Source organism: Rattus norvegicus, chromosome X, assembly GCF_036323735.1.
Source record: "Rattus norvegicus strain BN/NHsdMcwi chromosome X, GRCr8, whole genome shotgun sequence".
Classification (NCBI taxonomy): Eukaryota; Metazoa; Chordata; class Mammalia; order Rodentia; family Muridae; genus Rattus; species Rattus norvegicus.
The window spans coordinates 63146067-63160026 of record NC_086039.1 but is presented as its reverse complement, the minus strand read 5'-3'; the positions used below and the strand labels follow the sequence as shown (position 1 = coordinate 63160026).

General features: G+C 42.0%; 2 protein-coding genes across 8 annotated transcripts in view; one reads left to right on the top strand and one right to left on the bottom strand.

Moving 5' to 3' along the window:
• Apoo (apolipoprotein O) overlaps nt 1-8291 on the bottom strand; it is a 104961-nt gene extending 96670 nt beyond the window's left edge. Inside the window, exons 1-2 of one of the 4 annotated variants that reach the window (XM_039099893.2) lie at nt 8149-8165; nt 6573-6827 (exon numbers count right to left, since the gene is read on the bottom strand). Coding sequence is in view for 3 of the 4 variants with exons in the window: in XM_039099894.2 (XP_038955822.1) it covers nt 8149-8157 (9 nt within the window). In the remaining variant the exon portion in view is untranslated. Of the gene's footprint in view, nt 1-6572; nt 6828-8148 lie in introns of all 4 variants that reach the window. The other 3 variants (XM_039099894.2, XM_039099895.1, NM_001199178.1) reach the window with 3 other exon arrangements.
• A 76-nt stretch (nt 8292-8367) lies between these two features.
• The window catches only part of Cxhxorf58 (similar to human chromosome X open reading frame 58), a 56054-nt gene continuing 50461 nt past the window's right edge, over nt 8368-13960 (top strand). For 2 of the 4 annotated variants that reach the window (XM_063280306.1, XM_039100133.1), the window contains exons 1-2: nt 10786-10822; nt 13797-13893. Coding sequence is in view for 1 of the 4 variants with exons in the window: in NM_001419756.1 (NP_001406685.1) it covers nt 10707-10822; nt 13797-13893 (213 nt within the window). In the remaining 3 variants the exon portion in view is untranslated. Of the gene's footprint in view, nt 8683-9505; nt 9587-10686; nt 10823-13796; nt 13894-13960 lie in introns of those variants that run through there. The other 2 variants (NM_001419756.1, XM_063280307.1) reach the window with 2 other exon arrangements.

Genomic DNA, 13960 nt, shown 5'->3' with positions numbered 1-13960 from the left:
TTAATCAAGGTACACTGATACTCTCCTTTTCTTTCTCCCCCTTTTCTAGGGGTGGGACCTAGGAATTAAACAAAGAGACTAATACATGCTGGGTAACTGCTCCATAGCACTTGAGCAACATACCAAGCCCTGATACTCCACTCTTTTTTTTTCTTTTTTTCAGAGCTGGGGATCGAACCCAGGGCCTTGCGCTTGCTAGGCAAGCACTCTACCACTGAGCTAAATCCCCAACTGACACTCCACTCTTTTTTTTTTTTTTTTTGGTTCTTTTTTTCGGAGCTGGGGACCGAACCGAGGGCCTTGCGCTTCCTAGGTAAGCACTCTACCACTGAGCTAAATCCCCAGCCCCGACACTCCACTCTTAATGCTCAACTACTACCTTAACCATCTATTAGCCTTCTACTTCACTCCATGAACAAGTTTAATTTTGTTTTTTTAAAGATTTATTCGGGGGGAGATGTTAACAGGTACTTGTGAGTCATCTGATGTGGGTTCTGGGAACCAAACTGTGATCTTCTGAAAGAACAGCAGGTGCTTTTAACTGTAGAGCCTCTCTCTAGCACTTTTTCCTTCTTTCTTTTTTTCGTAGTAGTACTGAGCCTAGAATCCAGGCCCCCAGACATGCTAAGCAAACTTTCTACCACTAAGCTACAACCTAGACTACAATTTTACTTTTTGAAGCAGGGTTTTACGTAGCCCAGCCTGGCTTGGATTTGATATTTACCCAGAGATAACTCTAAACTTCTGGCCCTCATCTCCACCTCCTAGTGTTGGGATTACATGTAAGGGCCACCATATTCAATTACGTAAACCAAGGGGTTTGTACATAAGAGGCAAAGCATTCTACCAACTGAGCTATATTTCCACTCCCTAAATTTATGTTCAAATAAACAGTAATCACAAAAGTATATATTATCTTGTATTTAGCAAAGTCACCCAACAGTATGATGTTTAGAGTCACTGTTACTGGGAATGAATGGCCTCTGTAAAGAGCAGTATCAAAAACAATCCAAAGGTTTAAAACATGAGGGTAATTTTTTTTTCAACACGCCACAATCTTTACAGCTATATCCACAAAGGATATATATATGGGATCCCATTTAACAGCTGCTACTTTTACAATATTAAAAGTAGTTTCAATCAAGCTCTTTTTAATCAAGGTCAGATAGAATTTCAACTATAACCAAATCAAAGTAATTTGATTGCAAAAAATTAGATGAACTAATCTATAATGCTTTATTTTTATTTTCAAGTGTCTTCCCACCTGTCCTAAATGTGTCTTAAACTCTCCATCCTCCTGCCTCCATATCCTGAGTGCTGAGATTATGAGTATGCACCATCATGCCTGGCTCTAATGCTTTAATTACCTCACTCTAGCTATCAGATCATTGAGATATCATACAGCCTGTACATTAAAATGAACAGCTCTTTCCAAAGTCAGAGAAAATCATTTTAAATCCCTAGGAAAAATAAATGTTACTTGAACATTAAAAGTAAATGCCATTCAAAAAGCCCACTTGGGCTGTCCTGGTTTCACAGACTTGGAACAAACATGACTGGGTTCCAAATGTATTCTGAACTTCCCCATCCAGTTAGACATTGATTGCTGAATGCCCAAAACTCCAAAAAGCCTTCCCTCCCTCCCTCCCTCCCTACCTACCTACCTACCTACCTCCCTCCCTGCCTACCTACCTACCTCTCTCCCTCCTCTACCCTCTCTGAATAGTGTCATAAAATCTGCTCGGTCAGAAGGTAAGGTAATATAAGAAGGAAAAGTTGTAGAGGAATATTCTTTTACTTCAAGTCTTACTCTCAGATGAATGTACCTAACTAAAACTATACATTATTTAATAGAAAGCACTATATTATCAATGTAAAACCTTTCCGAACCTAGGTATCATCTCCCAAATACAGCATCTACACAGAATTCTGAACTCTAATGAGAATGTCCTTCAGCCTCATCCCAGGTATTTGTATGTTTTTTGTGTTGTAAAGAAAACTACATTGAGAAGCTAATTTAAAAAAAAAATGGTGCCAGGTACCACAAGAGTAACAGAAAAAAAAAAAAGAAAAATTTTAACACAAATTACTAAAGATTTCTATAAGAAATATTTAAAAAGTACATAACATTTACATATGTTTTAGCAAACAGATGAAGTTGTATAGTTGTATATTGGCCCGTCAGAGTTAGAAATGATTGTAAAATGTTTATAGTGAAACTTACATGTAGAATATTTAAAGCCAAATTAAGTTTTTGTTTAAGGTTTTATTTATTTTTTGGGACAATTATAAATGGGATTGTTGTTTTGATTTCTTTCTCAATCTGTCATTTGAATAAACCAAGTCTACTAACTTACGCCAAAAAAAAAAAAAGAAAACTACAAATATTTTCAAGTAAAACTATTTCTGAGACTCAATTAGTTGATGACAATTTAGATTTATGGTGAACATCTTTGTTTAAAAAGGAATAAAGACAAGATAAATAATATTTGGGCTTTACATAGCAACCTTAACAGAGCTCTGAACAGATCCTAAAAACGAGCTCAGAGGCAGTATTTTCTAGGTGACATCAGTCACCGAAGCAGTTTAAGAGAGGTGCCAGAGCCCTTGCATTACTCTTTGCTTACTTACCCATCTAATCTATGTCATAATACGATACATGAAGCTGCCCATCCAATGCGAAAAGAGATTCATTTCAGCCAGCACAGAATACAAGCTGCTATTTAACAAGGACTGACATCTGTGGAATATGAGAAAGAGATCCTTTGCTGTTTCCACTAAAAGTGTTCAATATGAATATACACATCTGAATTATAATCCAGTGGGTATGCTTCCAAACTAAAACAATAAACAAAAACTTCTGAATCTCTCTAGCACCCACAGAGGGTTCTTCATCTTCACAAAATCAAAGCCAATAAAACATTCTTAAGTGGGAACCAGTATGAGCTCTGAATAAAACACAGTGGATTGTTCCTGAGCCTTTTGGCTAAGGTCAAGTGTAAAATATACTACATGGCTTGAAGAATTCTCAAAAGAAGTCTGAAGACAGAGAATTAGTCCAAGTGAGTTTTAAAGAAAATTCACTCAACATATAAGTACACTATAACACATAGTACCTCCATAAAAATACAGCTTAATATTCACTTAGAGGCTTTTGGCATATCTAAAACTATAACAAAACTAACATAAACTAGGGGGAACCTTAGCAAAAGTTCTAAAATACATCTTTTCTAAGAGTCATTTTTTATTATTACTGTAGATAAGGAGAATGTTAGTTTCCCTCCGTGGTAACAGGGAATTGTTCAAAGTTCTAACATGGAACGCAATTCTCCACTGACTTTTTGGGATCCAAGGTCTCTCTGTGTACCCCAGGCTGTCCTGGAACTCACCATGCAGACTAAGTTGGCCTCTAACTCAGAGACCCACCTGCCTCTGCTTCCTGAGTACTGGGATAAAAAGGATGCACCACCAAGCCAGCTCCTCCATCGCCTTTGTGCAAGCATTTTTTTTATCATGTAGAAAACCCATTCAACCTCGTCTGCTCAACATCAAAGGTCAGAGCAAGCATGTTCCTTATTGAGCCTCATATCCACTGCTGCTATTCTGTTTGTTCTCAAAGTTGTGTGAATGTTCCACGAACTGGGCCTAGATCCTTTCTTTAGAGATTCTGATGTCATTGGTCTAGTGTCCCTCCTACTGGTCATAGAAACATCCACTAAGCTTCACAGATGACTCAAATATGCCATCTAGATTGAGACCCATTCTGTTATAATGCACTTGTTACATCTGTATCAAGAGCCACATGTAAGATTTAAATCAAAATTTTATAATTACCTAGAAGTATTGAAAACTTAGAAATCACTGGACTCCACCTAACAAATAAATTGATCTTGGGGGCTGGAAAGATGACTTAGCAGTGAACAGTGCTTGCTGGTCTTCTACAGGATCAGTTCGGTTGCTGGTTCCCAGGACCTATGTCAAGCAGCTCATGACTACCTCTAAATCCAGTTCTAAGGGATGCAGAAGCCTCTTGCAGCCTCCAAGGGAACCAGCACACAGAAGGCATTCACTATGACATACATATAAATAGAAAATGAAATAAAATTAAATTTTAAAATAAAACTGAACTATGTGAAAGGCCCTCCAATGATATCTTAAATAACCATGATGGCTGCCTAGATTTGGAAACTCCTAGATAAGAAATCAGTCACTGTACTTATATTCCACAGAACATTAACAACACCCAGGCCATGGCCAAACAGTGATAAAATCTGTGAAATGAATAAAATCTAGTATCACACATGGAGAATGTATGTATTCAATATTGAAACTTCCTGCTACGGCATAAAGAAAAACTACAACAAAATCCAAATTCTGGCACACTTTTCAAATGTGATATTTTAAAAATCCACTAATAATCCCTACTCCCCTGAATATGAATAGCCAATTCAAAACAAGAGCCACAGAGCTGGAGCAATGGCTAAGTGGTTAAGAGTATATACTATTCTTACAGAGGACCCCAGTTTAATTCCCAGCACCTACATGGGGCAGCTCACAAATATCTGAAACTCCAGCTTCAGGGAGCCAACACTTCTTTGACCTCATTGGGTATATCCATAAACACATAAAATAATTAATTAATAATTAATTAAAAATTTTAAAAGAAAACAATGGTCAGAGTTAAACATTAAATATGCCCTTAATAAGCTTTATACATTATACTTCCCTACCAACACCTACACTATCAGCTCTTGTTCCTTCAGGTCCTAGTCTCCCTGAGCTGGCAATTCCCAGAGCCAGCCCAGTCCTATCATTTGTTCTGTCCTCCAAGTAGAGACTTGTGACAGTGAAACTCTCAGCAGAACTTCTGCAAAGCATTTTTTGCTCCTGGTTGGTACCTCTTCTGAATCCTACCCATTCATAAGTCCATTGACCTCAAAAAACCAAGGTACCTTCATTCACTAAGGATCTTACTAAATAAATTCTTAACCATTCAAAATGTGATGACCAGCAGCATCAATGACAAGAAGATGCTCAAAAAAAAGGAAAATCTGAGGTCCCATTCCAATCTAGATTTTAATAAGAGTCACATGCACATTAAAGTTTGATGGGCTGTGGCTCTCAACTGTGAATACCTGGTATCATGTTTACTATCCTCAAATAAAATTCGTCATTCACTGACACACATTATTTGAGTTATATATAATATATGTTTATTTTATATATAACATAATATTGCAAGGCACTGTATACACTACCAAAGGAGAAACATAAATACCAACCCAGCTACAAACCATGTGATCTACAATGGTGACCTGCCTGCAAGACAGGCTAGTACAATAGGCACAAAATTTGGGGGAGTAGCCAACCAATATTGAATTAGAACTAAGGCCCATACCATGAGATGGAACCCATACTTGACACTGCCCAAGAACCTGAGACTTAATAGGTCCATGGACCTCAGTGAAATCCAAATACTACTGTTCTGCTAAAGAATGTAGCAATAGGGGTTGGGGATTTAGCTCAGCAGTGGAGCGCTTGCCTAGCAAGCGCAAGGCCCTGGGTTCAGTCCCCAGCTCTGAAAAAAAGAAAAAAAAAGAATGTAGCAATAAAATGACTCCTAATGATATTTTGCTATACTCATAGATCAGTGTCTTGCTCAACCATCATCAAAGAAGCTTCGTCCTGCAGCAGAGGGGAACAAACACAGAGACTGGACGATATGCAGAAAACGACAGATCTTGGAACAGCCAGTCCTAAGTGGGATGTCTCCATCAAATCCCTCCCCTCAGGGTTCAGAGAACTCTGTAGAAAAGGAGGAGGAACATTTGTAAAGGCCAACAGGAATGGAGACCCCAGGGAAACTAAGCCTTCTAAACAAAGCATGTTAGACACATGTGTGAACTCACAGAGACTGAGGCAGCATGCACAGGGCCTGCAGGGGTCTGCACCAGATAGGGGCCCGGTATTGATAGAAGTGGACCCAGGTTCCATTCTCAGCACCCACATGGTATCGGACAAACATTTGTAACTCCAGATTCAGAGGATCATATTTCCTCTTCTGGCCTCTGTGGGTACCAGACAAGTATGTAGTACATAGACATATATGCAGGCAAAACACTACTATACATAAAATGAAAAATAAGGGGCTGGAGAGATAGTTCAGTGGTTAAGAGCACTGACTGCTCTTCCAGAGGTCCTGAGTTCAAATCCCAGCAACCACATGGTGGCTCACAACCATCTGTAATGAGATCTGATGCCCTCTTCTGGTGTGTCTGAAGACAGCTACAGTGTACTTATATATAATAGATAAATAAATCTTTAAAAAAATAAAAAATAAAACAAATGTTCAACACAACTAAAGACACAGAGAACAACATCTGGAATTTCCAAAACATCCCCAAAGGGGGTGGAACCAGTCAGCTAAAAACCACTGTTTTACAACTGAATTTTTTATGAGTCATAAACTTATGCTATTTTTTATGTCCATCAATAAATTAAATGAATCAGGATCATGAAAGATTTTCCAAGAGCCAAAGTCAAGGCACACTTACACAAATATCTGAACATACCTGACATGGGCATTGTTGAGTGCTGATCCAATTTCCATTATACCTCTTCCTTCCTAAAGAACCCCACTGTGTTCATGAAATCATTCCTTTTCCCTATGTTTAAGCAGTGATACTGTTCAGCCTAAGCTAACCAGAGACCAGCATTCCCTGGTAACTGCTACAGGGCTAGGGACAGACACCTGACCCATACTGGTCCAATCAGACCTGAAGAAAAAACATAATCCAAGCTTCGAAGTTTTATTCTCTCTTCTTCCCCTAGTGAATAAGAAAGTATTGTTACTGGCAGTCATCTTAAAACCATAAGGAAAGCCGACAATGCCATAGTAAACCCAGAACAGCCAGGTCTCTGATGACATTGCTCAGCCAACAAATCAATGAGTTCCATGTCCATCCTTCCTCTGTGTTTAGTGACATAATTCTCCTCAGTATTTATTGCCCTAATTTCACAATGGGGGCGGGGGGACAGGCATTTATGTGGAGTTAAGTGACATGCTCAGTATCATATAGCTAGAAACTGGCAATACTACAGCACTGAAGGCAGAAACCAGGGTCTCATTTTTGTACCCCTTCTTGTTGTGCCTCAAACACCGCAGTTGCAAAAAACTTTGAAATGAGTAGCACAATTCTGAGATTCCGTTAGCATTATTCTATGAATATTATGTTTCTTGGAGACTTGGTTTTGTAGATTTCTGGCTGCCTGTGATTATTTTTTAAGACAGAGACTCTTTATGTAACACAAGTTGTCCTGGAAATCGCTACCGTAAACCAGGCTAGCCTCGAACTCATGAAGGTCCACCTGCCTCTGCCACCTGAGTGCTGGAATTAAAGGCGTGCACGGCCTGTGATTTTTTTTATGACAAAATATAGTTGACTTTTAAGAAAGAATAATTTTATGCCAAAATACAGGTTTTTGAAAGTCTTTACTGTAAATGTCCATCTTGCAGAGGTCAGTTCAAAAAAACTGTAAGAGGGGAGAAGAGTCGACTTCATACTAATGCAGGCGCATGCACGCACACACGCGCACACTCGCACGCGCACACACACACACACACGCGCACGCGCACAAACACACACACACACACACACACACACACACACACACACACACACACACACACACACACACACACACACACACACACACACACACACACACACGCCCCAAGCCAGCATCCCTGACATTCTCCGAAGCTGACCATCCCCCACCCACAGGCCAGGTTCTGAAACTTGATCTTACCAAGCAAAGCCCAGACCTGGCCTCATCCTACCCATGACCCCAAAGGAGCATTAGCTGAGGAGGTGGGTACTATAGAGGCGTTTTAACTTTTCAAAGTGTTTCATTCACGTGAGAGCTCAAAGGGCCGATCCCACCATCTAGGGTTTCACACCACAGCCTCACAAGTGCTGGTACCAAGCGCTGAATGAACCGCCGCCGAGCCAGGACTTAGCCCGGAGGTGGGCAAAGCCTCAGGAGGAACCGAGTCTGGTTCCTAAAGAGGCGCCACAGGAACGTGGGAAGGGCTCCTGGAGGCCGAGAGGGGACAATGACAGCTGTGACCCAGCTCCACATTCTCACCTTGAACATGTCGCTGGCAGCCGCGGCTCGGGCAGGGTCACCCCTCCCCTGGCCCCTCCCACTAGAAAAAAAGCGAGTACGGTGGCCGGGTTAGATCCTGATTCCCTTGACCACGAGCGGGCACGAGATGATGCTGTGACGCCAGGTTACCCCGCCAAAAGCTCAAGCTTACGCCGCTAGATGGCGCGTCGTGTTACTTAGCAACCGAGAGGCGCGCGCGGGAACCTAACGAATTCAAACCCCGCCTCCTAGTAGGTCCTGCCTCCTTGCAGGCTGTTGCTAGGCGGCCCAAGGCAGCGGGTCGGTGTGGGCGGCTGCACGCCGTGGTAAAGAGAAGGCGGTTCTTTGGCTCCTCGCCGCGCTTGGCACCGGGACTCGCCTCCTCCATCAGGCTCCCGGCTGCGAGCGAAGGGAATCCCGTGAGCTGAGGCAGCCGGGCGGTGGCGCCCGACAGACGAGCGTAGACTTCACCAGTCTGGTAGAGAGAAGCAGCGGATCGACCTGACCGCGGAGCATCGCTTTACCTCAAAAAAGGTTTTTCCCTTAAAGAATTTACCTTGTGCTTAACGTTGCTCTAAGTTTTACGTTTAAATGTACCACGTCGTTTAATTGCGAAAAACTGACCGGCTGTTTTCTTGTTAAAGTACTAAAGTGTAAACCTGATAATCAAATAGTTGTCCGTTTAATACCTGAGAAGTAAAATGGCAGTATTTAGCTATTTGCAAGAAAAGCAAGCGTTAACACTGGTCTAACAACAATTTTATTTCTTCCACCCAAGTCTAGGGCATAATTGTCATGGCCGAGTGTCCAGGGTTGCGAAAACTCTAAAGATAGGATTCAACTCCAGGTAGTCTGCCTTTTGAAATCTCAGCGCTAGCCTCAGGGAACGCTCGCCGGTCCGATAAAGACAGCGTGTTTCAGACTTCTTTCTGGATTTCTGTCCTCATTCGACAGAAAGTGGAAGGAGCCCTGTGGGCGGGGGTTCTGAAGATGCGGAGATTTTTTCAGTGTAAGGTCACTGTCCTTTTACCCAGTGACTGCTAGGGACACACCTGTCCTTAAGGAAATTAGGGGTTTTTTGATTCGCTGAGCGCGCGCGAGACCACGCCGTCCGTCCGGGACAAACTGGAGAGCTTCGGTAAGAAGACACTAGGTGTGTCGCAGTATCTGAGCTTTAACTTAGTGATTCGTGGCCAAAGTTCTTTTTGCTTTTTGCTTTTTTAAAGCAGGACTTGTGGTGTTAGCGAGTTTCAGGGAGGAGAAAGCGCTATCGGGGAGGAGAAAGCGCTAAGGCTCAGCCTCCGGACAGACCAACTCCCAAATGTTAAGGACGGCTTTTCTTTCCCCTTCTCAACAGAATTGTGCGTTCCGAGCCACCCGCATCTCCAGTCCCTAAGGAGAAATACTGAATCGACTCGGAAGGCTCTGCATCAGTAAGGTAACATCTTAAAAGTGGGAAGCGTGGTGATGAGTTACAGCCAGAGCGCTTGCTTAATGTGCGGGTACGCGGGGTGTAAGCCAATGTGCGAGTACGCGGGGTGTAAGCCGGGGTATGTGAACTAGGAAAAGAGGGAGATGACGACTTCACCTTCACTAAACTCTAACTGAACTTTAGCATTTCTTTTAAGTACGGTGTAGGCATCAAACCTCAGTATTAGCAGTACTTGCGAGTGTCCCCAATCGAAAGCCGATATTTTCATTACCATTTACAGTCACAGCAGCTAACTAAAACTACCACTTACGCTCATTACTTACTACAAAGGTCCAATTGTTATTAGATTTTTATTTTATGCATAAAGAAGGCACGTGTTACTGCAATTTCCTTTTAAAGGGTATTTTGAAGATATGACTAAGAATTTAGGGAGCCTCATCCAAACGGGCATGTAAAAAGTTATAGGTAGAATCGAGTAATCTCTTACGTGCTTGCTCACATCCCCAAAGAGGCACGGAACCACGGAGAGGTTAAGTGATTTGCTCATTCTTACAAGTGTTCAGTAAAAACTGGACACCCCCCCCCAAAAAAAGCTCTTTAGAAAATGTGTAAAAACTCTCCACTTAGCAAAATATCCTCTGCCAGTAAGGAGTCTGTAAGGAATATAACTATCCCTGAATTATTGCTCCAAAAGCTAACTTCAAGAGCCAGGTATGGTGGTGAACATCTGTAATCACAACACGTGGGCTGTTGGGGCAGGAGGATTAGCTTAAAGCTACTGCCTGCTACGGACTGAATTTGAGACCAGCCTCAGCTACATGAGACCTTGTGTCACAAAAAGATAAGTTAGCTTCAGCTGTACAGTGAATAGAAGGAAAAAGACGAGGAGGGGTGGCAATTAGGAGGTGATGGAGAAAGCCACTGTCTTACCACGTGGTGTTTTTAGTATGGAAAGGATGAAAACTGGGAACAACACTAAAAGCACAGTGCTTTCTTCTTAAAGGGGTTCAAAACTTGACACAACAATCAAATGACAGTTGAGTCTAGTCCAAAATGTAAGAATGTGGGTATTGTGACCTTAAAAGCTTAATGTTATGTGTGTTCAGATTACTTCTCTGTAGGGAAAATGAAAAAGTCCTCAGATACAGCAGGTTCTGGTGCTCCAAATTCAGATAGTCAGCTCCCAGAAAAATTCCACAGGACACATTCGGCACGCGCTGCAAAGATAAAGGCAAGAAAAGAGTAAGAAAGCCATCTTTTTGCCTTTTGTCGTATCTTCACAACTAGACAAATTAAGAACTTAGCCACTTCGTTGTTTATTTGTTTTGTTTTTTGTGTTGTTTGTGTGTTTGTTTTCTTAATGTGTAAATTAAAATTGATGGGTTTTTTTTAAAGTTCCATCTATATAGGGATTTTTTTCTTTTTTCTTATTTCTTTATTTACATCCAAATGTTACACCCTCCTTCCCGGTCCCCCCATCCTAGAGCCCCTTCTCCCATTCTCCCTCACCTTCTCCTCTGAGAGAGTGGGCCCCACCCAGAGTTTCCCCTTACCTTCTGGAATAGTCTCTGCAGGGTTAGGCTCATCCTCTCCCACTGAGGCCAGGCAAGGCAGCCCTGTTGGGGAACAGATACCACAGTCAGGCTACAGCTTTAGGGACAGCCTCCACTCCAGTTTTGGGGGGACCCACATGGAGACTGAGCTGTACATCTGCTCCATATATGCCAGGGGCCTCGGTCTAGCCCATGTATGCTCTTTGGTTGGTGGGTCAGTCTCTGAGAGCCTCCAAGGGTCCAGGTTAGTTGACTCTCTTGGTCTTCCAGTGGGGTTCCTATCCCCTCAGGGCCTTTATAAAATCCTTCCCTAACACTTCCATAAGAGTCTCCAAACTGTCCAGTGACTGGCTGTGGGTCTCTGCATCTGCATCAGCCAGCTGCTGTGCAGAGCCTCTCAGAGGAGAGTTATGCTAAGTTCCTATCTCTCTATGAGCATGGCAGATTGTCCCCAAATTTTGGTATTTTTTAAAATTTACCTTCCAGTTGAAGATTATGACTTTAGAATTTTGTGATTTATAGAGCATGTTAACACATCTACTTGATAATACTACAACCTTCTGACGCAGTTTTATTTTTAGACATTATAAGTGAGAAAGAAGGACCGGAGAAATGGCTTGGTGATTAGGAGCTATTTCCTAAGGACCTGGGTCTGTTTTCAGCACCCATGTTAGGTAGCTCACAACCCCCTGTAATTCCAGCTCCATAGGATCCAACTCTTCTGGCCTCTGTTGGAACCTGCACTCATACACATGTACACATAATTTTTTAAAAAATTTAAATCTTTTTAAATGTGTGAAAAAAGCAACTGAGAAGTAGTTAAGCAACTTACAGAAAGGTAAACCAGATAGTAAATGATATCAGCTAAGATTCAAAAGGTTTATTCCTGTAGTTTGGGCTATTTTGAGGGTATTGTTGTTGTTTGTTTGTTTGTTTGTTTTATGTTTTTTTGTTTTTGAGACAGGGTGTCTCATTTTGTGTCCCTGGCTGGCCTGGAACTGACAGAGATTTTCCTACCTCTGTTCTTAGGTGCTGGGACTAAAGGCATGCACCACAGTGCCCTTTTTTAATGTGTGTATATGTATGTATGTATGCATGTGACAACTTTGGATGTCCTCTTCAGGAAGGCCATTCAACTTCTTTGAGACAAACAAGCTGTCTCATTGGCCTAGAGTTTGCCAGTTAGGCTAGGCTGGCCAGCAAACTCTGGGCATCCTCCTGTCTCCACCTCCTTAGCACCAAGATTGCAAGTACATGCCACCATGCCAGGCATTTTTATGTGGACTCTAGAAGTCCAACTCAATTCCTCATGCTTGCATGCTAAGCTTTTGCCAGTGGAGCCCCTTCCTAGCCCCTCACCTTATTTTTTTGAGAGAGGATTCTTCATTGGACTGGAATTCACTAAAATGGTAGGCTGACTTGCCAAGGAGCCTTGGGGATCCACACACCTCCACTTCCCAAGTGCAGGGATTACAAGTAGTTTTGAACACAGCTTTTTATATGCGTTCAGGCTGTCGAACTCAGGTTCTCATTCTTGACCCACAAAGCTATTTCACCAGTCCCATAATCGTTTTTAAAGATGTATTTATTTTATATATGTGAGTACACTATAGCTGTCTTCAGACACACCTGAAGAGGATGTCAGATCCCATTACAGATGGTTGTGATCCACCATGTGGTTGCTGGGAATTAAACTCAGGACCTCTTAACTGCTGAGCCATCTCTCCTCCCCCCCTCCTCAAATGTTTTGAGAAGGTAAAATTACCTTTTCACACCTTCTATTTATCCATATTCTCTCTTTCCCTCCCTTTCCCTTCTGTCCTCCTTCTTCCTCCCTTACCTCTCTTTCTTCTCCTCTCCCACTCCAACCCCAAGCAGTAGGAGTCAAATCCTAGAATCTCTGACTATGGATACTCTTAGTAGAGTTGTTACCTAGTATGTACAAAATCTTTGGTTCAATTCCTATCACACATAAAAGCAGGCATGGTATAATCCCAGCACTAAAAAGTTAGAGGCAGGAGGATCAGAAGTTTAAGGTCATCCTCGGCTGCATATTCAGCTCTTTAAAGCCAGTAGAGGTTACATGAGACACTGTAACCTCAGAGGCAGGAGACCGGGGGTGGGGGTTGAGGAAGAGGGAGGGAGGGAGTGAGCATATGTAAGAATGAAAATATGTGTATGTATCTTACACAGACCAGGACCATACACCCTCAGCCCAAAGTCACTGTGTAGTCAAGGTGGTCTTGAACTCTTCATTCTCCTACCTCTACATGCTAAGTGCTGGGATCATTTAAGAATGTGCCAGGGGTTGGGGATTTAGCTCAGTGGTAGAGCGCTTGCCTAGCAAGCGTAAGGCCCTGGGTTCAGTCCCCAGCTCCGGAAAAAAAAAAAAAAAGAATGTGCCACCAAGCCGAGCTTAAATTAAGTATGGGTCTTAATAAACTTTTGGGTGTTTTTTTCATCCCAAGGGAAATATTAATTATTCCATATTCTCATTCTGATTAGAGACCACAAAGGACTAGTTCCAATTCCTCCACCTATATGTTCCTCATTAGGTCAGTCTTAGTAATGGGGAAATGTAACAGGATGCAAAAATCGAGAGTTGTGTAGAATTTCAGGAAAAACTACTTCATAAATAACTAACCTCTTTTTCCTCTTAAAAGTAATAGAGAGATTTCAGCAGCAAAAATACAGAAAGCCTGGTTCATTTATGTGGACAAAACATTGTTTAAACTCCTAAAACATACAGTTTGTGCAGCGGTATGTATTTTTTCCCTCTGACGGAGGTTATTCCTTAACTAGTTAAAAGACCTGTTAATTAAAGATA